This window comes from Canis lupus, chromosome 5 (assembly GCF_011100685.1).
Source record: "Canis lupus familiaris isolate Mischka breed German Shepherd chromosome 5, alternate assembly UU_Cfam_GSD_1.0, whole genome shotgun sequence".
Lineage (NCBI taxonomy): Eukaryota > Metazoa > Chordata > Mammalia > Carnivora > Canidae > Canis > Canis lupus.
In genome coordinates this window covers 45,815,563-45,839,677 of record NC_049226.1, presented here as the reverse complement: position 1 = coordinate 45,839,677, position 24,115 = coordinate 45,815,563, and the positions used below count along the sequence as shown (strand labels likewise).

The 24,115-nt window shown below is 36.6% G+C and overlaps 1 protein-coding gene across 6 annotated transcripts in view; it reads left to right on the top strand.

The window, feature by feature from the left end:
* Positions 1-24,115, top strand: part of RAVER2 (ribonucleoprotein, PTB binding 2) — a 91,279-nt gene that overhangs the window by 3,466 nt on the left and 63,698 nt on the right. For all 6 annotated transcript variants that reach the window (XR_005359657.1, XM_038537239.1, XM_038537240.1 and 3 more), the window contains exons 2-4: positions 15,457-15,523; positions 19,207-19,676; positions 23,612-23,803. Coding sequence is in view for 5 of the 6 variants with exons in the window: in XM_038537239.1 (XP_038393167.1) it covers positions 15,457-15,523; positions 19,207-19,676; positions 23,612-23,803 (729 nt within the window). In the remaining variant the exon portion in view is untranslated. The remainder of the gene's footprint in view (positions 1-15,456; positions 15,524-19,206; positions 19,677-23,611; positions 23,804-24,115) is intronic.

Genomic DNA, 24,115 nt, shown 5'->3' with positions numbered 1-24,115 from the left:
TTTGCGGGGATTTTTTCTATTTTATCTTTTATTTCCCTTAGCAATTCTAATGTCTAAGGGCACCTGGGTGGCTCAGTTGGCTAAGCATCTGCCTTTTGGCTCAGGTCATGATCCTGGAATCTTGGGATCAAGCCCCATCATCTGTCATTGGCTCCCTGCTCAGCGGGTCATCTGCTTCTCCCTCTCCTTCTGCCCCTCCCTCTGCTTGTGTTCTCTGTCTCTCTCTCTCTCTCAAATCTTTAAAAACTAACAATTCTGATGTCTAGTTCTAATGTCTTTCTTGGTGGCTGCATATTATGTCAAGTTAGAAATGAGGGTTTAACTTGAATTTTACGTTGTGCCTTTTAGCATTTATTGCATGGCTAAAATATATATACTTTATGAAATAACGAACATGGTTTAAGAAAAAGTAACTACTTTTTGTTCAGTTAAGTAATAAGATGCTTTAAATATCAAATTCCTGTTCTTTCCTAGAAGATTCATTTTTTTCCCTAAAGATTTTATTTATTTATTCATGAGAGATACAGAGAGAGAGGCAGAGACTTAGGCAGAGGGAGAAGCAGGCTCCCTGCAGGGAGCCCGATGTGGGTCAAGACCCTAGGACCCCAGGATCACAACCTGAGCCAAAGGCCAATGCTCAACCATTGAGCCACACAGGCGTCCCTCATTCATTCATTTATTCTAGAATATTACATTAAGGATCTAGGCCCTTCCTAACTTTAGTTGTCAAGCTGTATAGTTATGTCTCTAGAAAAGTTACATTGGTAACTGAGCCCAATAATATTCTTTCAACATTTTAAAAACATGAGTATTTTCTTTCTTACTCAAATTTTAATTTTTGGTAAAAACTTCTCAAAAGCTGCCTCATTTAATAGCTACTGTACAGTCAGTCGGGTGCTGTCTGGTTGGCCTCCTACGCTTTCTCGAGTCCTTCTAGCTCTTTGTGTTTTCATAGTCTTAGCTCTGGTTCATGTCTCTTTTCATGTCTTGCCCAGACTACTATGACTTCTCTGTTTGTCATCTACCCTCATTATTGTCCTGTGTCTTATGTTTTAGCCCATCCTGCTGACTGCTTCCCTTGAGGGGAACTCCCCCAAAGCACAAATCCAATTATGTCACTCCCCTACAAAAAGAAAAGAACGAAGGAAGAGAGGTTTACCTCTACATTCCCAGCACTTCTCAAACTTTTCTTCAAATGTCCCTCAACATGTCTCTTTTCCTCAAATTGTGAGGAAGAATGAAGCTCAATCAGCTTATCCCAAGAAACTTTGAAGCTTTGTCTTCTGACTGAAGTTTTCATATTAATTTTATTAGTTCTACTGGTGAACTTGGATTTAATTTAAAAACAGTACTTAGGGATGTCTGGGTGGCTCAGGAGGTTGAGCATCTGCCTTTGGCTCAGGGTGTGATCTTGAGGTCCAGGGATCGAGTCCCACATTGGGCTCCCTGCGAGGAGCCTGCTTCTCTCTCTGCCTATGTCTCTGCCTCTCTGTCTCTAATGAATAAATAAATAAATAAAATCTTTAAAAAAGCAAAAACAGTGACTTAAACTTGTTTCACCATCCTCCAAATTTTTTTCATAAACTTGACACTTCTGGAAGATGCACATATGTATCCTATGATTTTCCATACTCCTTAATTACCATAGGTTACTCAGACCTCAGTTTGAGAAGCATGACATAATGAGCTAGAACTCTAAGACTCTAGGCTTTTTATGACTTGGCCTTTGCCTCCATTTGCAGTCTTATTTCTTATTAGTCCTACAATGGATTCTACTCTAGTTTTATCAAGCTAGTTTTAGACCCCCAAGTACTTCAGGCCACAGTGATTTGGATATTTATAGTATGTCTTTGAATGTTTGTGTTTAGGAATGCAATTATAGTATTTATCATTAATAACATTTGTAATAATTATAGTGAATAATAACAATGTTGAGAACACTGTTTCTTATTCATAATAGCCATTGTGAATGTATGCGTGAATAGTCTTTTGCAGCTCTGAACTTAGGATTTTGATTTAAGGTAATGTCCTAATATGTGTTTTTTATTGTATTTCCTATACATTGTCTTTATTTGTTGGTTCTCCTGGTTCTGCTTTAATGGAATTGTTACTGGAGTTTCAAAATGGAGAAAACAATAGCATTTATTCCTTATGTTGTTTGAATTCACTCACTTTTTCTCTAACATGTTGTGTATGTGTACGTGTGTTTTGCTCTTGTTGTGTTATTTTAGAATCCGAAAGAAATTTTCTTGTGTAATTAAGAGAAAATGTGAGGTGCTTAGGGCTAACAGCCAGGATCGGTAATAGAAGAAACATTCTGTTGTTTCACTCTGGGCACTATTAACTTTCATTTTGAAGTATTCTATTATAATAGTTAATTGAGAAGGTTGATGGTTAATTCACAGAGGTCTGTCTAAAAGCATAGTATTATCAACTAAGCAATTTTTAGAAAAACAAACCACCGGTAGAAAACTCCAGTTGATTTTCTTTTTAAAAGCTACTTATTCCTGTTTTTCTTTCTTATCAGTCGAAAACAAATAGGATTTCTCGCATACATTGTGTTAACTGTGAGATTTTAAAATATGCATTATTTTCTTTAATAACATTCAGTAATTCCTACCTCTTTTTTGTATGGGGCTATTACTCATTTTTTTCCCTGATAATACTGGGATTATTTTGCATTTTGAATTTTTTTCTTTTTCTTTTTTTTAAAGATGTTATCTATTTATTGTTAAGAGACACAGAGAGAGAGGCAGAGACAGAGGCAGAGGGAGAAGCAGGCTCCATGCAAGGAACCCGACGTGGGACTTGATCCCGGGACTCCAGGATTGCCCCTGGGCCAAAGGCACGTGTTCAACTGCTGAGCCACCCAGGGATCCCGAAATTATTCTTTTTTTTTTTTTGTAAAGATTTTATTTATTCATGAGAGGCATGGAGAGAGAGAGGCAGAGACACAGGCAGAGGGAGAAGCAGGCTCCATGCAAGGAACCCGACGTGGGACTTAATCCCGGGACTCCAGGATTGCCCCTGGGCCAAAGGCAGGTGCTCAACTGCTGAGCCACCCAGGGATCCCGAAATTATTCTTTTTTTTTTTTTTTTTTTAAGATTTTATTTATTCATGTGAGGCATGGAGAGAGAGAGGCAGAGACACAGGCAGAGGGAGAAGCAGGCTCCAAGCAGGGAGCCCGACGAGGGACTTGATCCTGTACTCTGGGATCACACCCTGAGCCCAAGGCAGACGCTCAACTGCTGAGCCACCCAGGTGTCCCTATTCTTTTTCTCATCAAGAATGCCATTTTACTTCCAAAAGTTACTTTTCACAGTGTAGTTTACATGACATAAAAGTTATTTTCTAATGTAGTTAATCAATTTCATGATGAGTTCTACCCCTTTTCTGCATGTCTTATGCTGTTCCCAGTGTAGCAAGGACACTGAAAGCTGCTAGAGGAACATCTTCTAGATTTCCTGGTCACTACTGGCTCAGTAAGTTTCTAGTCTTGGCAGGAATTCTTGAAAAGTGTTTCAGCAATGCTTGTTCTCTGTTCTGAAAACATTTTCAAGAAGAGCAGTACTTTGTGGTCAGCATCACAATGCTGTGTGTTAACAAGCAGTCCAAAGAAGTCTCAGGTGATTTATAGGCCATTTCCTGATTAATGAATAGGAATTATTCTTATAAATTATTTTTTGGCTAGTAACATGTTTTCCCATAGAAGAATATGGTAAATGTGATTTAGTGTTGTTCACTAGCATTTTAACAATGATTTAAGCTATGATGCTCCTAAAGTTTAAGATTACTCTAAATGGTACAATAAGCTCTAAACAGCTTTGTGCAGGAACAGAGACTCTCCCAGCTTCAAATCATTGATGAGTGCACCTGTGCCTTGTCAGTGCTCAAGAAAGAGCTGTATTTAAGGCAATTGCTCTTTAAATAAACAAGATTCTGAACATTGGGGAAGCAATAAATCATCTCTGATGAAAGGCTGTTGCTGAAAGGGGTCCGTTTCACTCCGAGTTTTGTCCCTTACTACTTCTATTTGCACGTACCTTCCCTACATTATAACCTCTGGTCCTTAGGAGCTACCAGAGCCCATTTCTCTCTTGTGGGCAGAGAGTTTTATGCTTAGCTCTACTTAGACCAGCTCAAACAGGCAGGTAAAGGAATATTAAAATGTAGATTAACCATAGTTATCTATACATTTCAATATTCTATACTTGTTTATCTGAAACCTTGGCTCTGTTTGTATTTCATTTGCTTAGAGATGTAATTGCCGTACTCTAAGGGGATGTATGCATCAAGAGGGATAAAAGTAAGGAGTAGGAAAGTCAGAGCACTAATCTGTGTATTTTGGCTTATAATTCTCTGCAGAGGATTGTCCTTGGTTGCCGTGCCAAATATTTTTCATTTTGTTCCTCCACATCTGACTCTGTCCTTCTTACCTGCTCTGTGTCCTGGGAGGCTTATCTTGCTCTGGTTTCTGGTTGCATTTGGCTAGAGCCACCAGTAGGAGATCTAAGGGTGGAGGCGAGATAGATTGGGGTACTTATTCACTCAGCTTCCTTTCTCCTGGGATACCTTGGGTTGGCTGTTAATTCTTTCAAAGGTCACAGTTCTTTCCAGTGCTGCTCTCCATGCAATTAAGCCTTGGGGTTGTTTGTAGTCATTACCCTTGCCTCCTTAGGCTCAGAGGTTATAGGGGACTGTTGCTAACCAAAGGCTTTTTATAAGTCTTTGTAGATAGTCTTCTTAAAAATATCCTCTGCAATTACTTAGTTTTTGAGTCTGCCATATGTTTCTTGCTGAGAACCCAATGCTGTCACCTATCTCTTGTCCTTCCTAATAGCACCCAGATTTTCCTTGGAGGCTCTACTCATCCCTAATTATTTATCAACTTCTATGGTTTGGGTTGATTTGACAGATTACTCCTATCTGTTTGGGTGACATAAACCAACAAACAAACAAACAAAAAATAAATAAATAAACCAACAAACAGTGTTCTTCCCTTTCGGCATTAGAATTGGTTAAAGCATGGGCAATAACCTGGCCCTAAGCCAATCTGTATATCCCGGCCCCTTGGCCATTGTGATTGTTACAACCCAATATACTAAAATGGTTAGGGCTTTTGTTTGCTTGTTAAGGTAGGAGATTGTCTTTCATCCCACTGGATAAGGATGCAGAGACATATTGCCCTGATTACAGCTGGCAGTCTGAGGACAGAGGAGGACTGACCTAAGGAGAAAAAGGTAGAGGAGCCCTGATCAAACTATATCTGAAACTTACCTCTGGATTTCATGGTTATGCAAGCCACTAAATTCTTATTTCATGGATTTCAAGTTGGGTCTTACGTGTATACCAACCAATAGTATACTAACTAATACAGAATTTTAATTAAAAAAAAAGAATTTCAGTATTGGAAAGGATGGTAGAAGACATTTTAACTCTTTTGCTTACTATATAAATCAAATTTAGAGTTCTTGACACATGGAATCTTGCACACTTTTAACACCTTTACTTTCAGGCATAACTGCTTGGTTAGGTATCCTACTCTATCTTCAGACAACTTGGTCATAAATGTCTTATTTATACTGAATATATAAAATTATCCTGAAATTTTGATTTCTAGATCTAGCTTCTCTCTTCCCATAGAATTTATGGTATTGTTTTTTTAACTTACAACTTCAATTCCTTCAAACCAGTAATTTATAGGATGTAAGTCCAAATTTCCTCACCATCTTCTTTTTTTTCTCCCTGGACACACACCACTAACCATTTTGTCATTGTATCTCCTAAAACAGGACCATGGTTGTCTAATTGAGCTCTTCCTGTAATCCCCCTGCCAGAACAAATTTTTCTTTCCTCTGGATATCTATAGCAACAATAACAAATTTTGTTTATTGGGTACCTATTATTATTGCCAGACACTGTATGCTTTTTTTTTCTTTTTTTACTTTTACATTTGTTTACATTGTACTTAATCCTCACTTCAAGACTGTAAGATCAAACTTCCTCATTCCCATTTTACTGCTAGGGAAACAAATGCAAAGTTAATACCAAGAAGTTTGCCCATGGTCATTCAACTAATTAGCTATGAAGTGGAAAAGACTAATATCTGGTTCCACAGCTCATATTCTTTTCCTACACTGTATTATAATTGTAATTCCCCTCTGCACACATTGTAATGTGTTTCAAAGGACAGGGATTGTGTAATATTTACTTTTATATCACAAATACTTCACCTAGAACCTGACTCATTGTTCCAAGGGAAATTTAAAACAGAAGGGGACTGCCCACTTATGTTGTTCTAAAATGTTAGACTTCTTTTAATATGTCTGACACCCCGAAGCCCCCAGGATTGATTTGCAAAATGAGAAAATTTTGCGTTGTGAGATCATGCTAGCTTTTTTAGTAGTGATGCTACTCCATTTACTTATAATAATTCAGTCAACTCCTTATGGCTTATGAGTAGGTTGAAAGCCATAAACCCTCTCTCTAGGAAAATGCTAATATTCATAGACACTCAAAAATTTGCACGTAATCAGGGGATTACAGATCTCTTGTTAACTTATGCCTGATCTCACTGGGGAGTTTAGACCCAGCATGAGAAGTGCCTTTCCAGGCTAATATAATTTGATCATGTTTTGGGGACTTCACCTAAATATGGACCACTTGAGCAGATCCAGAGCTGCTTCTTGAAGAGTTTTCTTCAGAAACTGCTGTGGCCTACATTTATGCAAAGGTGGGGTAATCCTCCTTCTTGGGCAAGAATATCAATTAGGCTCCTTAATTTTCTTTCTTTAAAAGAGTCAACTGTGTTGCTTCATGTTTGATGTAAAAGCTCATTGTTCTCTGGTCACTCAGCAGTACCAATTGACATTTTTAGGTACTATTCCGGGCCTTTACAAGGAATTGAAGTGTATTATTTCCCCCCAACATTTATTAAACGTCAAAGATTGTTTCTCTTTAAAGAATGTTTCTCTTTAAAACACAAGAAGACTGATGTGCTGTTCAGTGTTCTTCACATAAGTATTTATTGATAGGAAAAAAGTTTCTGGGATACCCAAGTGGCTCAGTAGGTTAAACATCTGCCTCATGGTCCTGGGATCGAGGCCTATGTCAGGTATTCTGCTCAGCGGGGAAGCCTGTTTCTCCCTCTCCCTCTGCAGTCCCCCCCACGTGTCCTCTCTGGCTCTCTCTGTCAAATAAATAAATAAAATCTTTAAAAGAAAAAAGTTTCTCTCTTCTGTTAGATTTTGAATCCCTAACTGGTGAGCCCCTAAACTTGTTTTATAGGCATTTAGTGCTTAATTTTGTGCTTGCTTACCATCATTATCTTTGGGTGTGTGGACTTATTTCTTCTGTATGCTTGTACATTGTGTTTGAAGCTTTCTGTTACATGTTTGTTACCACCTGAATGCCTAAACAGCGTTAGATTTCATTGAATTTGTTTGTGCCTGTATTTGTATGTAAATGTTGCCTCTCATCCTGCTACCTTGCCTGATCCCATGACCCATCCAACCCTTCAGACCCTAGACAATTGGGTTTTATATTTTTGCCCCTGAACCCCTACTGTGATTATCTGCTCTCATCTCCCAGCCTGCTTTTATTTCCTGGACTTTGGATTTTTCTATTACCCACAAGTGTAACTGCTTACTCTTAATTCCAGGTGAGTCTCCAAGACTCTGACTTTCAACCCTGTGGGCTTTTTACAGCCTGATCTAGAGTAAAGGTAATAGCAATAAACAAGAACATGCGAATCTGGGAAGTTTTAAAATTTGAGATAATCTTAAACATACAGAAAAATATAATACAAATAACTTTTTTCCCCCTCAACTGTTCAAGAGTGAATACTAACATGACACTTTATCACCCTGAGTACTTTATTGTGTATTTCCTACAAATTTGGACATTCTCTAGCAGAGCCACATACATCACTACCCACCAAAGTCAGAAATACCTGCCACCTAATCCTTGGATCACAAGTTAAGTTTTGCTGGTTGTCCCACTGATGTCTTTCATAGTGAAAGGATCCAGTTCAGAATTAGGTATTGTGTCTGTTTGTTTGTTTGTTTGTTTGTTTATTTATTTATTTATTTATTTATGATAGACATAGAGAGAGAGAGAGGCAGAGACACAGGAGGAAGGAGAAGCAGGCTCCATGCTGGGAGCCCGACATGGGACTCGAGCCCAGGGCTCCAGGACCGCACCCTGGGCCAAAGGCAGGCTCCAAACTGCTGAGCCACCCAGGGATCCTCTCTTTTTAATCTTTAGTCTGGAAAAAGTCCTCAGTCTTTGCTTGACTTTTAGGACCTTGACCCTTTTGAGGATGATAGGCTAGTTATTTTGTAGAATGTCCTTCAATTTGGGGTTGTCTCATGTTTCTCCATGATTAGATTCAAGTTAGGTCTCCTTAGCAAGAATATCACATTTTGATTGATTTTTTATTAAAGTAGTATTTGCCAGGCTTCTCCATGCAAAATTTTTCCCCTTTGTAACTAATAAGGATTTTGAAGGGGGATACTTTAATTAAGACTGTGGATATTCTATTCCCTTTCAAGTGTTCAATTTATTTACTAATTTATACTAAAAATAGGCTGCTCAATGGGTTATACTTCATTAATATGATTACTTATTTTCATGCTTCATTTGTTTTAGATTTGGGCAATGGGAGCTTCCTCAGGCTGGCTCCTATGTCCTCTTTTAAATCTTTTATTTTGCAATAATTTTGGATTTACAGAAAAAATCGCAAAGATAGCACAAAGTTCACATATATTCTTACCCACTGTCTATTCATGTTACATCTTAAATACTCAAGGTTTATTAGGACTAAGACTTTAGCATGGGCACATTATTATTAACTGAACTTCAGACTTTGGATTTCATTAGTTTTCTCACTTATGTCCTTTTTCCATTCCAGGATCCAATGCAGGGGTGCCACATTATGTCTCATTAGTCTCCATTCTGCACGAGTTTCTCAGTCTTTCCTTGTTGTTCTTTTTTGTAAGATTTTATTTACTTGAGAGAGAGAGAGAGAGAGAGAAAACAAGCGGGGGAAGGAACAGAGGGAGAGGGACAAGTGGTATCCGTGCTGAGTGCAGAGCCTGATGCAAGGCTCAGTCTCATGACCCTGAGATCATGACCTGAACTGAAATCAGGAGTCAGATGCTTAACTGACTGAGCCACCCAGGCACTCCAGTCTTTCCTTGTTTTATATGACCTTGACAGTTTTGGTCAGATATCTTTTTTAGAATGCCCTCGATTTGGGTTTGTATGTTTTTCTCATGAGAGATTAGGGTTATGGAATTTTGGTAAGAATTCCACAGAGGTGAAGTACACTTCTGATCACATCATTTCAGGGGAAGCATGACTTACTATCAATGATGTTAATCTTGATCATTTACTTAAGGTGCTGTCTGCTCCATCACTCCTATAAAGATACCACTTTTTCTATTCATGATTCCTCGGAAACAAGCCACTAATTCCAGCACACACTTACGGAAGGGTCTGATGTCCTTTGGATGTGTCCCCACCATTTGCTGAATACTTCCTTTGCTTTTAACATTAAGATGTTGCAGCTTGTTTTGCACCTTCTGTGCTCTAGCCCTGGAATCAGCCATTTCATGATAGCACCTATTATGAACTGAATGTTTGTGTTTCTCTAAACTCGTATGTTGAAGACCTAATGCCCAGTGTGGCCATATTTGGAGATGGGGCTTCTGTGGAAGTAATTAAAATTAAACAAGTTCCTAAGGGTGGGGCCCTGATCCCAGTGGGAGTACCCTCACAAAGAGACATTGAAAAGCTCAGTGTGTGCTGTGTGCCTAGTGTTGCCTGCCCTGAGTATGTGTAAGCACTGAAAAAAAGGTCATGTGAAGATGACTAAAAGTTTATAAGCCATGTTAGGGAGTTCAGATTTTATTTTAAGGGAAATGAGGATCCATGAAATATTTAAGCAAGTGAGTGTTGCAATCTGATTTCTAGCTGTCAGAAAGTAAAACTGTTGGTTTTGTGTCTTTCAAACCTTGTTCTTGGCCTGATCCTCATTCCAAGGTTAGGAGGTCAATGATGCAGTAAGCTTTAGGAATGTGATGGGAATGAATATTTCATAGACTTTATTTTTGCACTGCTGATACATAAGCTACAATATAGCATAGTAGTTCACTGTGTTTGTTCTGGAGTCTGCTAGCTTGGGTTTGAATACCAGATCTATCACATACTATCTCTACTGCCAGTCAGTAGACTTTCCTAGGGCTCAGTGTCCTTATCTTTAAGATCTGGATATAGGGATGCCTGGGTGGCTCAGTAGATGAGCATCTGCCTTTGGCTCAGGGTGTGATCCTGGAGTCACGGGATCAAGTCCCATGTCAGGCTCCCTGCATGGAGCCTGCTTCTCCCTCTGCTTATGTCTCTGCCTCTCTCTCTCTGTCTCATGAAAAATAATTTTTAAAAATCTTAAAAAAAATAAAATCTGGATATAGGGGCACCTGGGTGGCTCAATCAGTTAAGTGTCTGACTCTTGATTTCAGCTCAGGTCATGACCTCAAGGTTATGAGATGAGCCATGCATTGGGTTCCATGCTGGGCATGGAACCTGCTTGAGATTCTCTCTCTCTCCCTCTTTCCCCTGCCCCCTCCTAATTTTTCCCATTCTAAAAAATAAGTAAATAAATAAAATTTGAATGATAAAATCCAGCTCATTTGGGTTAAATAGGATTGAATAAGATAATGTCTATAAATTGATTGTAGATACATTTTTTTTTTTAATTTATGATAGGCACACAGTGAGAGAGAGAGAGGCAGAGACACAGGCAGAGGGAGAAGCAGGCTCCATGCACTGGGAGCCCGACGTGGGATTCGATTCCGGGTCTCCAGGATCGCGCCCTGGGCCAAAGGCAGGCTCCAAACTGCTGCGCCACCCAGGGATCCCTGATTGTAGATACTAACCACATCTACAGAATCCTTCACAGTAACACTTAGATTAATGTCTAATGGAATAACTGAATACTATAGCCAAGTTGACACAAAACTAATCATCACAATGCCTACCTTTACTAATCAAGGGAATGCAAATTAAGATCACAGTAAAGTACAATTTTATATCAACTAAATTGACAAAAGTCAAGTATCTGGTAACACCACGCATTGTATGTAATGGTAATGTAATCAGTGGGACTCTAATGTAGTCCTGATGGGAATGTAAACTGCTACAATCATTCCCGCAAACAATTGGCACTTTCTTACATACATTTGTATGTGTGTAGCCTAGAAATTTCATTCCTTCAAAAACTTGTACATGAACACCAGGAAATGCGTAAAATTTATAAGAATGTGGTAGTAGTTAAAAATATGTAAGTATCAAAACAACAACCTAGAAACAAACCAAATATCCGCTGGTAGAAAAATGGATGCATAAATCTTACTATAGGCATAGAATGGAATATCAAATGGTAGTGAATAAATGAATGACCAGTGGAATATGAGTGAATTTTTGGAATATTTTTATTGAGTTTATAAAGCAAGGTACCAAAAATAAATAGATAAATAGGCAAGGCACAGGAGATTAAAAATAGCATAGTACCATTTCTCTAAAGCTCAGAAACAAGTAAAATAAGTCCCCATATCATTTGGGAATACATACCTACATTAGGAGCTCCAGCTATGGATGAAAGGGGCAGGATGGGCTAGCAAAGGATGTAGAAGTCAGTGGAACAGTGTTGTTAATGTTCTAGTCTTTAGGTTTGGTGATGAGTTCCTGGGTGCTTCTTTCATTATTATACCTCATAACTTAGTATGTTACAGGTGATTTTTCTATATTATCAAATCACTTAAAAATATAAAGGATAATTAGCAAAAACATTTGTTTCTTTTTCCCTCAAAAAAGCAGAATTTGAAACTTAGAGTGCTTTAATTTGTGAAAGTCTTTCTTAGGAAAAAGAAATTCATAAAAGCCAGAGAAGGGCTTAGAAGACTGCATGATTTAGGTTTAAAACTAAGGCTGGGTTTCATTGCGGCTGTTGATTCTCTCCTTAGGAAATATTTCATATGTGCAAAACTTTTCATTTAATTCCAGGGAGTAATAATGAACATGGTCTGGAAATAGATTGCTAAAGCTGTCTGTTAGTTCTGATGAACTCATCTACTGTAAGAAATTTGTAACTGGTATTCATGGTCACAGGGTGCTACTTCATTCCTTAAAATTAACTTGTAAGTTAATAGAAATGTCATAAAGCTAGATCAGAATAGAAAGATGTAATTTTAGTTGTTTGGGTTCTGTGTGGCGGAGCATTGTAGGATTCTGGCAAATGATATAGGGCTCTCTTTCAGGTTTTAAGTTTTTAATTTGGCCAACTTACCGAGACTCAAATTGAGAGGTGACCCACTTTTGCCTGGGTCAAAACAACCAGGGCATGGAGGAAAATAATTGTTTTTTTTTCTTTGCAAGAAGCTTTGTAAGGTTTCTCAGCTGGCAAATTTGGTATCCCACATCTGATACATAGAAAAGCTACAATTTGAAATAGAGGTATTTTAAAAACAATTTTTAAGGTGCCAAATGCATCTTTGAATACATAAGATCTCTCTCAGGTAATCCTCTCAGCTGAATGAGTAGCATAACATGTCATTTGTTTACAGATACTTGATAATGTGAAGAGCAGTGTCATGTTTTCTTTATCTGGCATTTGACAGCTGTTAACTAGTGAAATGAGAGATTAGAGTCTGTGCAACTAAAAGCATACACTGGATCCCTTCAAACAAAATGGTGCCACCTTCTATATTAAGGATTAAATTAGCTGATTGGTAAGATGTATATGCCATGTTATTGAGAGAGTTATATTTTCTTAATGAATACACTGTATGTTTTAAGTCCAAGGAAACATTGAAGCCTACAAGATAAAAAAAAATTTCCATAGTAAGATGTAAACTAATCTGTATAGTGATGCTATTCCTATATAATTCATCAAACCATATCTTACAAAATTGGTAGTATATGTATGTTAAAACATATCTAATATTGACTAATAATACTAAATTATCAACTTTACCTTTCTTTTATTACTTATCATGGGTGATTTTTTTTCCATCTAACATTATGTTTTTATACTTTGCCTATTATATCATTCTTTTCCCCCATGCATATTTTTCTTTTAGGGAAAATATGTCTCAACTTGTAACTGTCAGCTTATCTATTTCCCATTTCTATGTGATCACTTATTAGGGCACTAATGATATTGTTTTTGTGACTGTTAATGGTAGTGTACTATTGTTAGTTGATTCTGGAAGGGTTATGGTAGTATAGTATAGAGGTTAACGGTATGGTCGCAGGATCCAGACGATGTGTGAATCTCTACTCAGCAAGTCACTAAGTATATGACTTTGGCAAATTACTCAATTTTGTTTTGCTGTGGTTTCCTTTATTTATTTTTCTATAAAGTTTTTAAAACATATTTTCAAGTAATCTCCATAACCAATATAAGGTTCTGACTTACACCCAAAGATCAAGAGTCACATGCTCTTGACTGAACCATCCAGGTGCTTCCACCTTTAAAAAAAATTTTTTTTAAGTTTATTTATTTAAGTAATCTCTAAACCCAACATGGAGGCTTGAACTCACAACCCTGAGACCAAGAGTCAAGAGCATGCACTTCTCAGTGTCAGGCTGGTTTCTTGATTTTTAATAAAAGGAGTGAGTTCAGTGCTCTGGTACCTAGTAAAAGCTAAGTGAAAGCTAGCAATAACAATGGCAATAATAAAAATTATTATTATTTTTTTTATAAAAATTATTATTGAGTTAGTTTCTATTGTGAACTTAATATACTAGCACTTGTGTATGTTTAATTTATTCATATGCAAGTAGAGCAGGTTGGCTATAACTCTCCAATCTAGGATCAATATGCCTATGTACATGATAGTCCATTTCCTTTAGAAAATTCTGTCTGGGGGATCCCTGGGTGGTGCAGCGGTTTAGCGCCTGCCTTTGGCCCAGGGCGCGATCCTGGAGACCCGAGATCAAATCCCACATCGGGCTGCTTCTCCCTCTGCCTAAGTCTCTGCCTCTCTCTCTCTCTGTGTGACTATCATAAATAAATAAAAATTAAAAAAAAATTCTGTCTGTTGTATATTATGAATAAATTTTCCAAGGCCAAATTCAATGGCAAAATAATTGTATTCACTTTGTATTTGAGTGCCTAGCATTTGCAAAATAACAGAGTAGTATACAGATATATGAAATATAGTTCCTGTACTCAAGTATTATCATTTTAACAGGAAGGATTAGGAATAGAAATCTGCTTTTTCAGGACCCTAGGTGGGTGAAAATTATACCAGAAGAAACCATGTCAGACCGGATTAATACTGGAAACAGAATGAACCGGAAAGTCAGTTTTACCATTTTGGGGAGCAAAGGGGAAATGAATTGAATTACATATATACCTTGGTGGTGGTTATTGTTTTCATACCCAGGAATCTCTAGATCTGCAGTCTACCTGTAGTCTTTTTTTTTTTTTTTTTTTTTGAGAGGAGAGAGAGAGAGAGAGAATCTCAAGCAGGCTCCATGCTCAGCATGCAGAGCCCCACATGGGGCTAAGTCTCACAACCCTGAGATCATGATCCTAGTTGAAATTACAATTTGGACGGTTAATTGATGAGCCACCCAGGTGCCCCTGCAGTCTACCTGTATTTATTCTCTTTCCTGGTTCAGCATCTACAAGTGTATTACTTGTTAAAAGCTCTGTATGTGCAATATATACAAAGAGAAATGTTTAATGCTATTTACATAAGACAGGTACAAACGAAGTATGACCATTATTAGTGTAGAAGTAGGTGATATCTCATCCTGCAGAAAAGAATTGGAAAAAACTTAGGTGTTTCGGTGGCACATTTAGTTGGGTGACCAACCCCTTATTTCAGCTCAGGTTATGATATTAGGGTCATGAGATCAAACCTCATGTTGGGTTCCATGCTGAGTGTGGACCCTGCTTAGGATTATTCCTCTCCCCCGACCCCCTGTTCATGGTCATGCTCTCTCAATCAAAATAAATAAATACATAATAAAAGAAATTGGAAAAAAAGTTCTTGAAAGAATATTTGAGCTGGGATTTCAAAAGATGCATGTGATTTCAGATGAAGTTTAGGAGCTTTAGTGGTATCTTTGCTCCATGCAAGGTCAAGGTATCAGCGTAAGTAGTGATTCAGAGTGAGGGCTGTGCATGGCATCCTGGTCAGATAGTAAATACCCATTGAGCTGAAACGTGATCTATGTGAAGGTTCTGTACTGGGAAATATACTTGGAGAGGTAAGTTGATGTCCTATTTAGTGGGCTTGGAATGCCTTCAACTTAAAGAATTGAGATCCATGAAAGGTATTTTACGTGGCAGATGGTGGTGGCAGTGATGATTGGCTAGTACAGCTGGATTATCCACTAACCGCATTTTGTGTTTATTTGAATTCATATTTTATCTCTCTTAGGAAGTTCACGATTTATTACAAGACTATGAGTTAAAATATTGTTATGTGGACAGAAATAAGCGAACAGGTAAGCTTTTACTTTTAAGCAGCTGGTTTCATTTTGATTCTCAATGTGGGCACTAATAGTGGCTTACTGTCTTTTCATTCTTAATCTCTGAAACTCTTAAGCATTAAATCATATAAATGCTACTCACACAATGTATTTTCTGAAGATAATATCTTAAATTATCACATAATTAATGTGTTACTGGAGACATTATTTTTATAAAGAGTTCTAATATGTTGTGATGTTATAATAAATTTTTATAGGCTTGGTATCCTTCAATTTTTTTTATTGAAGTATAATTAGCATATAGTGTTATATTAGTTTCAGGTGTACAACACTTTTTGGGGGTATACAACCTATTGATTCCACAATTTTTTGCATTACCCAGTGCATACCACAATAAGTGTACTCACCATCTGTCACCATACAACATTATTGTTATATTACGGACTGTATTCCCTATGCTATACTTTTCATCTCCATCACTTATTTCATGGTTGGAAATTTGTACCTGTTAATTCCTTTAATGTATTTCACCACCACCTCCATATCCCCTCAGGCAACTGCCAGTTTGTTCTATGTATTTGTTTTTGTTTTTATTTTTTAAGTAAACTCTGTGCCCAATGTGGGGCTCAAACTCATGACCCTGAGATCAAGAGTCATGCTCTACCAACTAAACCAGTCAGGCGCCCCTTGTTTGTTTTTGTTTATTCATTTGTTTTTTAGAATCCACATGTTAGTGGAATCATATGGTATTTATCCTTCTCTGTCTGACTTATTTTACTTAGTATTATATCCTCTAGGTCTGTCCATGTGATTACAAATGGCAAGATCTCATTCTTTTTTATGGCTGAGTAATATTCTGTTGTGAATATATATACATCTTCATTGTTGTAAAGCTGCAATAAACAGGTGCATATATCTTTTCAAATTAATGTTTTCATTTTCTTTGGGTAAATACTCAATAGTGGAATTTCTTGATCATATGGTAATTCTACTTTTAATTTTATGAGGAACTTCCATATGAGTGGCTACATTAATTTACATTCCTGTCAATAGTGCACAAGGATTCCCTTTTCTCCTCATAACACTTATTATTTCTTGTCTTTTTGATACTAGCAATTCTGACTGGTATGAGGTGATATTGTGATTTTGTTGTGGATTTCCTTTTTGATGAATGATGAGCATCTTTTCATGTATTTGATGGTCATCTATGCCTTCTTCGGAAAAATATCTATTCATTTCTTTGCTTATTTTTTTTAAAGATTTATTTATTTATTCATGATAGACAGTGAGAGGCAGAGACACAGGAGGAGGGAGAAGCAGGCTCCATGCCGGGAGCCCGACATGGGACTCGATCCCGGGACTCCAGAATCGCATCCTGGGCCAAAGGCAGGCGCCAAACCGCTGAGCCACCCAGGGATCCCCCTCTTTGCTTATTTTTTAATCAGACTGGTTTTTTTGGTGTTGAATTGTATGAGTTTATATGTTTTGGATATCAAACCTTTACCAGATATATCATTTGCAAATCTCTTCTCCCATTCATTAGGTTGTCTTTCATTTTATTGAGGATTTACTTTGCTGTGCAAATTATTTTTGTGTAGTCTCAGTAGTTTATTTTCACTTTTGTTTCCCTTGCCTCAGGAGACATGTCCATAAATATGTTGCTAAGGGTGATGTCCAAGAGATCACTGTCTTTTTTTCAACCATTTGGAATTTTATGGGTTCAGGGCTCACATTCAGGTCTTTAGTTCATTTTGAGCTTGTGTATGGTCTAAGAAAGTGGTCCAGTTTCATTCATTTGCATGTAGCTGTCTAGTTTTCCCAGTACCATTTATTGAAAAGACTGTATTTCCCATTATATATTCTTACCTCCTTTGCTATGGATTAATTGGCCACATAGATATGGGTTTATTTTGGGGCTCTCTGTTTCATTGATCTATGTGTCTGTTTTTGTGCCAGTGCCAAACTGGTTTGATTACTGTAGCTTTGTAGTAGATCTTGAAATCTGGGATTATGATACCTCCAGGTTTGTTCTTCTTTCTCGAGATTGCTTTGGCTTTTTGAGGTCCTTTGTGGTTCCATACATTTTAGAATTAGTTGTTCTAGTTCTGTGAAAAATGTTGTTGGTATTTTGTTAGAAATTGCACTAAATCTGTAGATTGCTTTGGGTAGTATGGACATTTTAACAGTATGGGGGTTCCAGTCCAGGACTGTGGGATATCTTTCCATTTGTTTGAGTCCTCTTCAATTTCTTTCATCATCATTATAGTTTCAGAATACGGGTCTTTTACCTCTTTGGTTTAATTTATTCCTAGACATTTTATTCTTTTTGGTGCAATTATTAATGGGATTGTTTTCTTTCTCTTTTTGCTAGTTCATTATTAGTGTACAGAAAGGCAACTATTTTCTGTGTATTAATTTTAAATCCTGCAGTTTTACTGAATTCATTTATTATAATAGCTTTTGTTGGGATCTTTAGGGTTTTCCTTTTCTTTTCTTTTTTTTTTTTCTTTTTTTTTAAGATTTTACTTAATTACTCATGAGAGACACAGAGAGAGAGGCAGAGACACAGGCAGAGGGAGAAGCAGGCTCCATGCAGGGAGTCCCATGTGGGACCCAATCCAGGGACTTTAGGACCACGGTCTGGGTGGAAGGCAGGTACCCAGCCACTGAGCTACCCAGGGATCCCTTTAGGGTTTTCTATGTATAGTATCATGCCATCTTTGAATAGTGACAGTTTAACTTGTTCCTTACCAATTTAGATGAATTTTATTTCTTTTTCTTGCCTAATTGCTGTGACTAGGACTTCCAGTACTATGTTGAATAAAAAGAATGGACATTATTGTCTTGTTTCTGATGTTAGAGAAAAAAAACTTAGTTTTTTTTTTGCCATTGAGTATGAGTATGATGTGGATTTTTCATGATGACCTTTATTTAGCTTAAAGTATCCCCGAAACACACTCTGTTGAGAGTTTTTTATCATGAAAAAATGTTGAATTTTGTCAAATGCTTTTTCTGCGTGTATTGAGATGATTGTATGATTTATTTAATTTTATTTATTTATTTTTGATTGTATGATTTTTATTCTTTTTTTTAATATGGTTTATCACATTGATTGATTTGTGAATATTGAACTTCCCTGCAGCCCTGGAATAAATTCCACTTAATCTAGGTGAATGATCCTTTCAATGTTGCTAAATACACTTGCTAATATTTTGTTGAAGATTTTGCATCTATGTTCATCAGGAATATTCTTCTGTAATTTTCTTTCTTCATAGTGTCACATATTTCAACATGAAAGAAAATTTTTAATACTTCACAAAATTTTGCATTACATGTAGTTGGGAAAAATAAAATCTGTAGTTTGAAAATATTGTAAAAATTAAAAACAGAACATTGTAGTATCTTGTAGTGGAACTCCTAATATAATTCCAATACTTTTATTTGAGTCACTGGTCGTGAAATTAGTTAAGTGGGTGGTGTCAGCATTAAAAAAAAAAACAAAAGCACCACGAAATAGAATAGAAATATCAGAGTGCATTGCATGTGGTAGGAGTATTAGTTCCTGATTACTTTTGTTTCAGAACTGTGTATATGTATACCAAGTCACAGACCAAAAGTATATTCCTTACTGTAAGTCATAGTCAAAAAAGTTTGAAAACACTGGCTTAGAAAATTCTTTAATTTATTTTATCTTCTAGCTTTCGTAACCTTACTGAATGGAGAGCAAGCCCAGAATGCAATTCAGATGTTTCATCAATATTCTTTTCGAGGAAAGGACTTAATTGTTCAGCTCCAGCCAACAGATGCCTTGCTGTGTATTACCAACTTGCCCACTTCTTTCACACTAGAAGAGTTTGAAGAACTTGTTCGTGCTTATGGAAATATTGAGAGATGTTTTCTAGTCTACAGTGAAGTTACTGGCCATTCCAAAGGCTATGGATTTGTGGAATACATGAAAAAGGACTTTGCTGCAAAGGCTAGATTGGAGTTACTGGGTAAACAATTGGGAGCATCAGCTCTGTTTGCACAATGGATGGATGTTAATCTATTGGCTGCAGAGCTCATTCATTCTAAGTGCCTTTGTATAGATAAACTCCCTAGTGACTACAGGGATTCAGAGGAGCTGTTGCAATTTTTTTCCAGTATACATAAACCTGTGTTTTGCCAGGTATGTATTCTTAGGGTATCATTTGAAATCTTTGAAAGTCTTTGCCTGTATATTCTGCATGCACTCACAAATTTATTATACCTATGTGAAAATCACAATGGATAATCTAAGTCTTTTTTAATCTGTAATGAAGACTTTAAGGTCATGGTAAATTTTCAGTCAATTCCTTTTGCAGATGAGTTAACCTATATTATTATATAGTTAAGTATGTCTTAGCAAACCCATCACTTACTCATTCACTTCATTCCAACCATTTGTTGAGCCATTCATCCATTGATCCATTCATCCATCCAAGTGTTGCTTATTATCTTCTCTGTGCCAGACACTATACTGCTAAAAGTTAGAAATAGAATAGAAACGTACTCTCTCAATACCTTACAATTTTGTGGAAGATACTGACAAGCAGATAATTATAAATCCTGTATAAAGAGTAATGTAATAGAAGATAGGGGAGTATTATGAGGTTTAAAAAGAATGTATAATCCTATCTTAATGGGATCATGGTGAGACATTCAGAGAAGATGTTGAAAACTGACAGGACTGGTACAAATTTTCATGTACTTGATCAGTAAAATTAAATACATTCTACTAAATAGACAAAAGTATATATTGTATAAAGCTCCTTCCCTTGTAGGTATCCAGTAGCAACTGATGAACTCTTTTCTCCCTTGCTTTCCTTAATTTCTTCCTTCTCTCTCTTCTCTCCTCCCTTTCTCTTTTTACTCTTACCCATATTCCCTGCCCCCACTACCCCACCATTTTTCTTTTATCATGCATTTGTTGAGTCTCTACTATTAAACTAGAAAGCTCGGAGTTGTTATAGTTTTATACATATGTGGGTATATATATATCCACATACACACATAACCATATATAACTATAATTATATAATATTTTATTATATATGTAAATATAGATTATATAGCTAACTATATAACTATATATAATACATATAACTATAATTATATAGATTAATGCTACCATCTTGCTTTTTCTTGTATTTCTATCCCTTCAATCCCAATATAAGCATCAAAGCAACCATCTAAGGGTTTCATAAAACTAGAAAATTTTGTGACAAATTTTTTATCAAATCTTTGCCCAGTTATTGAAAGATGATAATCTAATCCATATCTTTTTTTGGATACTATTAAGTATACAGTGATATTCTGTGGTCAAACAAAATTCTTTGTAGCTGTAGTTGGTGCCTTTGAAGCAAATGTGAGGGAAGTAGCCATTTATCACAAGTTGTATTTGAATTATGAATCACAGAGTTGGAAGGTACCTGAGAAGTTCTCTAATCTTGGTTGCCACTGGTAGAAAAATGTTTTGTTATATTATTTGTAAGTGACCATTTAGCTCTATTAAAATGTTTCAAAATAATGGAAAATTAACTAGAAGTCAGACCATTACATATTTGAATGGCTCTCGTACTGAACTTAAATATTCCTCTTGAAAACTGCTGATGCTGTGGACTTAGATGATTTTGTCTTTTGAAATAATTAAAATAGTATTATAATTTATATAGCCATAAAAGTTATCATAATGAACTAGGAATAGTAATAAGCGTTTCAAAAGTTCTCAAAGGGTCAATAAAACAACTTTGCAACTTTGCCTTTATCAGTGGATCTGTGAGATTCAGGTTCTTTTGCTTTGTAGGTTGACATGGACTATATTGAAGGTAGTCTCTTATCTTGTGATCAAGGGACATTAAAGAGACTGATGACTTTTACAAATCTGATTTTTTTTTAAAGATTTTATTTATTTATTCATGAGAGACAGAGAGAGGCAGAGGGAGAAGCGCAGGGACCCTGATGTGGGACTCAATCCCAGGGCTCTGGGGTCACAATCTGAGCCAAAGGCAGACATTCAACCACTGAGCCACCCAGCCACCCCTTACAAATCTGATTTTAATATCTGGTTTAGATTAGAAGAGAAATGGGGCTGTAGGAGAAGTGTTTGGAAGAGGTACATGTTTTCCCTTCCTGTTAGGTGATTGGAAAAAGCTTTGTGGAAGAAAAAACATTTGAGGACAGTTTTCAAAGGAAGAATGTGAAGGAAAAATAGAAATTTGGTCAAACCATACAAAAAGGTAAATCTTCAAAAATAAGAGGAGAGAAACTAAAAAAGATTGAGAAATTATTTAATCGTAATATTAACTTATGAGATGCCAAATCCAAACGTGTTGTAGATGTGTCTTTTAAAAGACATACCAGGGATCCCTGGGTGGCGCAGCGGTTTGGCGCCTGCCTTTGGCCCAGGGCATGATCCTGGAGACCCGGGATCAAATCCCACATCGGGCTCTCGGTGCATGGAGCCTGCTTCTCCCTCTGCCTGTGTCTCTGCCTCTCTCTCTCTCTCTCTGTGTGACTATCATAAATAAATAAAAATTTAAAAAAAAAAAATTTAAAAAAATAAAAAAATAAAAAAATAAAAAAAATAAAAGACATACCATGCTGAATTTTACCACATTTACCACTTTATCGCGTGAATGTGTTTAAGATAATTCAGACATGTTCAAAACTTAGAAACTTTTTAGAGTCTTATTTTGTTCTTATTTTTGCTCTTTGTACCAGTCTTTACAGATCCAGGACTTTAGTATCTTCCTTTACACTCTTACAGGTGGGTGACTGGAAATATCAAGTTCTACATTGCAGGAGTTTATTTAGGGCACATTCAGAAATAAAGCTTGTGTGTTGTGTATGGCATTTTAACAAAAGCTGGGTACAGTTTTCCCAAATAAGATTTGCTTTGGAATACTTGACCAAATTTCTGAGATTTGCCTAAATTATTGAATTAAAATAATTCCTCCTCCTTTTCTTCTCTTAATAATACAAACTTTAATTGATGTAGATATGTGATCAATAATTGTTCAGTATCTTTCATTGCGCATGTATCTGGCAAATTTATTTTAAAGTTTTAGTTATTGTGTCTCCATATTTTTCTATACCTAAATTATTAGTTATACATCTTCATATAGATGGAATATTATAATTTGAGCTTTGACTTTTAAAATAACTTAGAAAATTAAAGAATTAAAAAGAAACTTGACAGAATCTTATTTACAATCCTATCTTCAGGGAAGATAGTATTATAGTACTATAGTATCTATTATAGTACATAAGTATCTATCTATCTATCTATCTATTTATTAATTTTTTTATTTATTAATTTATTAAAAGTAATCCCTATACCCAATGTGGGGCTCAGACTCATGAGCCCAAGATCAAGAATTGCATGCTTTTCCAACTGAGCCAGGCAGGCATCCCACAACTAGGAAACTTGATTTTGGAGAGAAAGAATACATTATTTTTGCCAGTATCATGTTTTGATACATTTGTTTTATTTTATTTTTTTTGATACTTTACATTTATTTTTTTTTATTGGTGTTCAATTTACCAACATACAGAATAACCCCCAGTGCCCGTCACACAATCACTCCCACCCCCCGCCCTCCTCCCCTTCTACTACCCCTAGTTCGTTTCCCAGAGTTAGCAGTCTTTACGTTATGTCTCCCTTTCTTTCTTTTTTTTTAATTTTTATTTATTTATGATAGGCACACAGTGAGAGAGAGAGAGGCAGAGACACAGGCAGAGGGAGAAGCAGGCTCCATGCACCGGGAGCCCGACATGGGATTCGATCCCGGGTCTCCAGGATCGCGCCCTGGGCCAAAGGCAGGCACCAAACCGCTGCGCCACCCAGGGATCCCTATGTCTCCCTTTCTGATATTTCCCACACATTTCTTCTCCCTTCCCTTATATTCCCTTTCACTATTATTTATATTCCCCACATGAATGAGAACATATAATGTTTGTCCTTCTCCGACTGACTTGCTTCACTCAGCGATACATTTGTTTTAGGATTTGAAAATTATATAGAAAATAAATATTTCTAACTGAATTTTAGAATTCTCCTTTTAACAAAATGTATTAAATCAGCTTGCACAGGATGAAGGCAGTTATGTTGGTGGCTTTGCAGTAGTTGAATATAACACTGCTGAGCATGCTGAAGAGGTTCATCAAGCAGCTGATGGAATGACCATCAAAGGAAGCAAAGTCCAAGTTTCCTTCTGTGCCCCAGGAGCACCAGGGCGAAGTACATTAGCAGCATTGATAGCATCTCAACGTGTGGTAAGTCTACTGTTCCTTATTAGGATATAGAAAAATTCTAATACTATTTTAATCTTTCCAAACCAGTGGACCCTTCATTGGACCCTCATTATATTTCCATTATACAAAGACATTCTTCCTTTGAAAACTTGGCTAAATGGTGTCTCTGTCATATCAAGCCAGAAGTTATTACAAAAGAAATTGCATTTGGTAGATTATAGCCAAAGAAATTTTATGTAGGAATGTTCTGTTCTAAATTTTGAGTGTCATGTCTCTTTTTCCAAAGTGTTCATAAGTATCCACAGTGCATATATAGGAAGGTGTGTGCTTTGT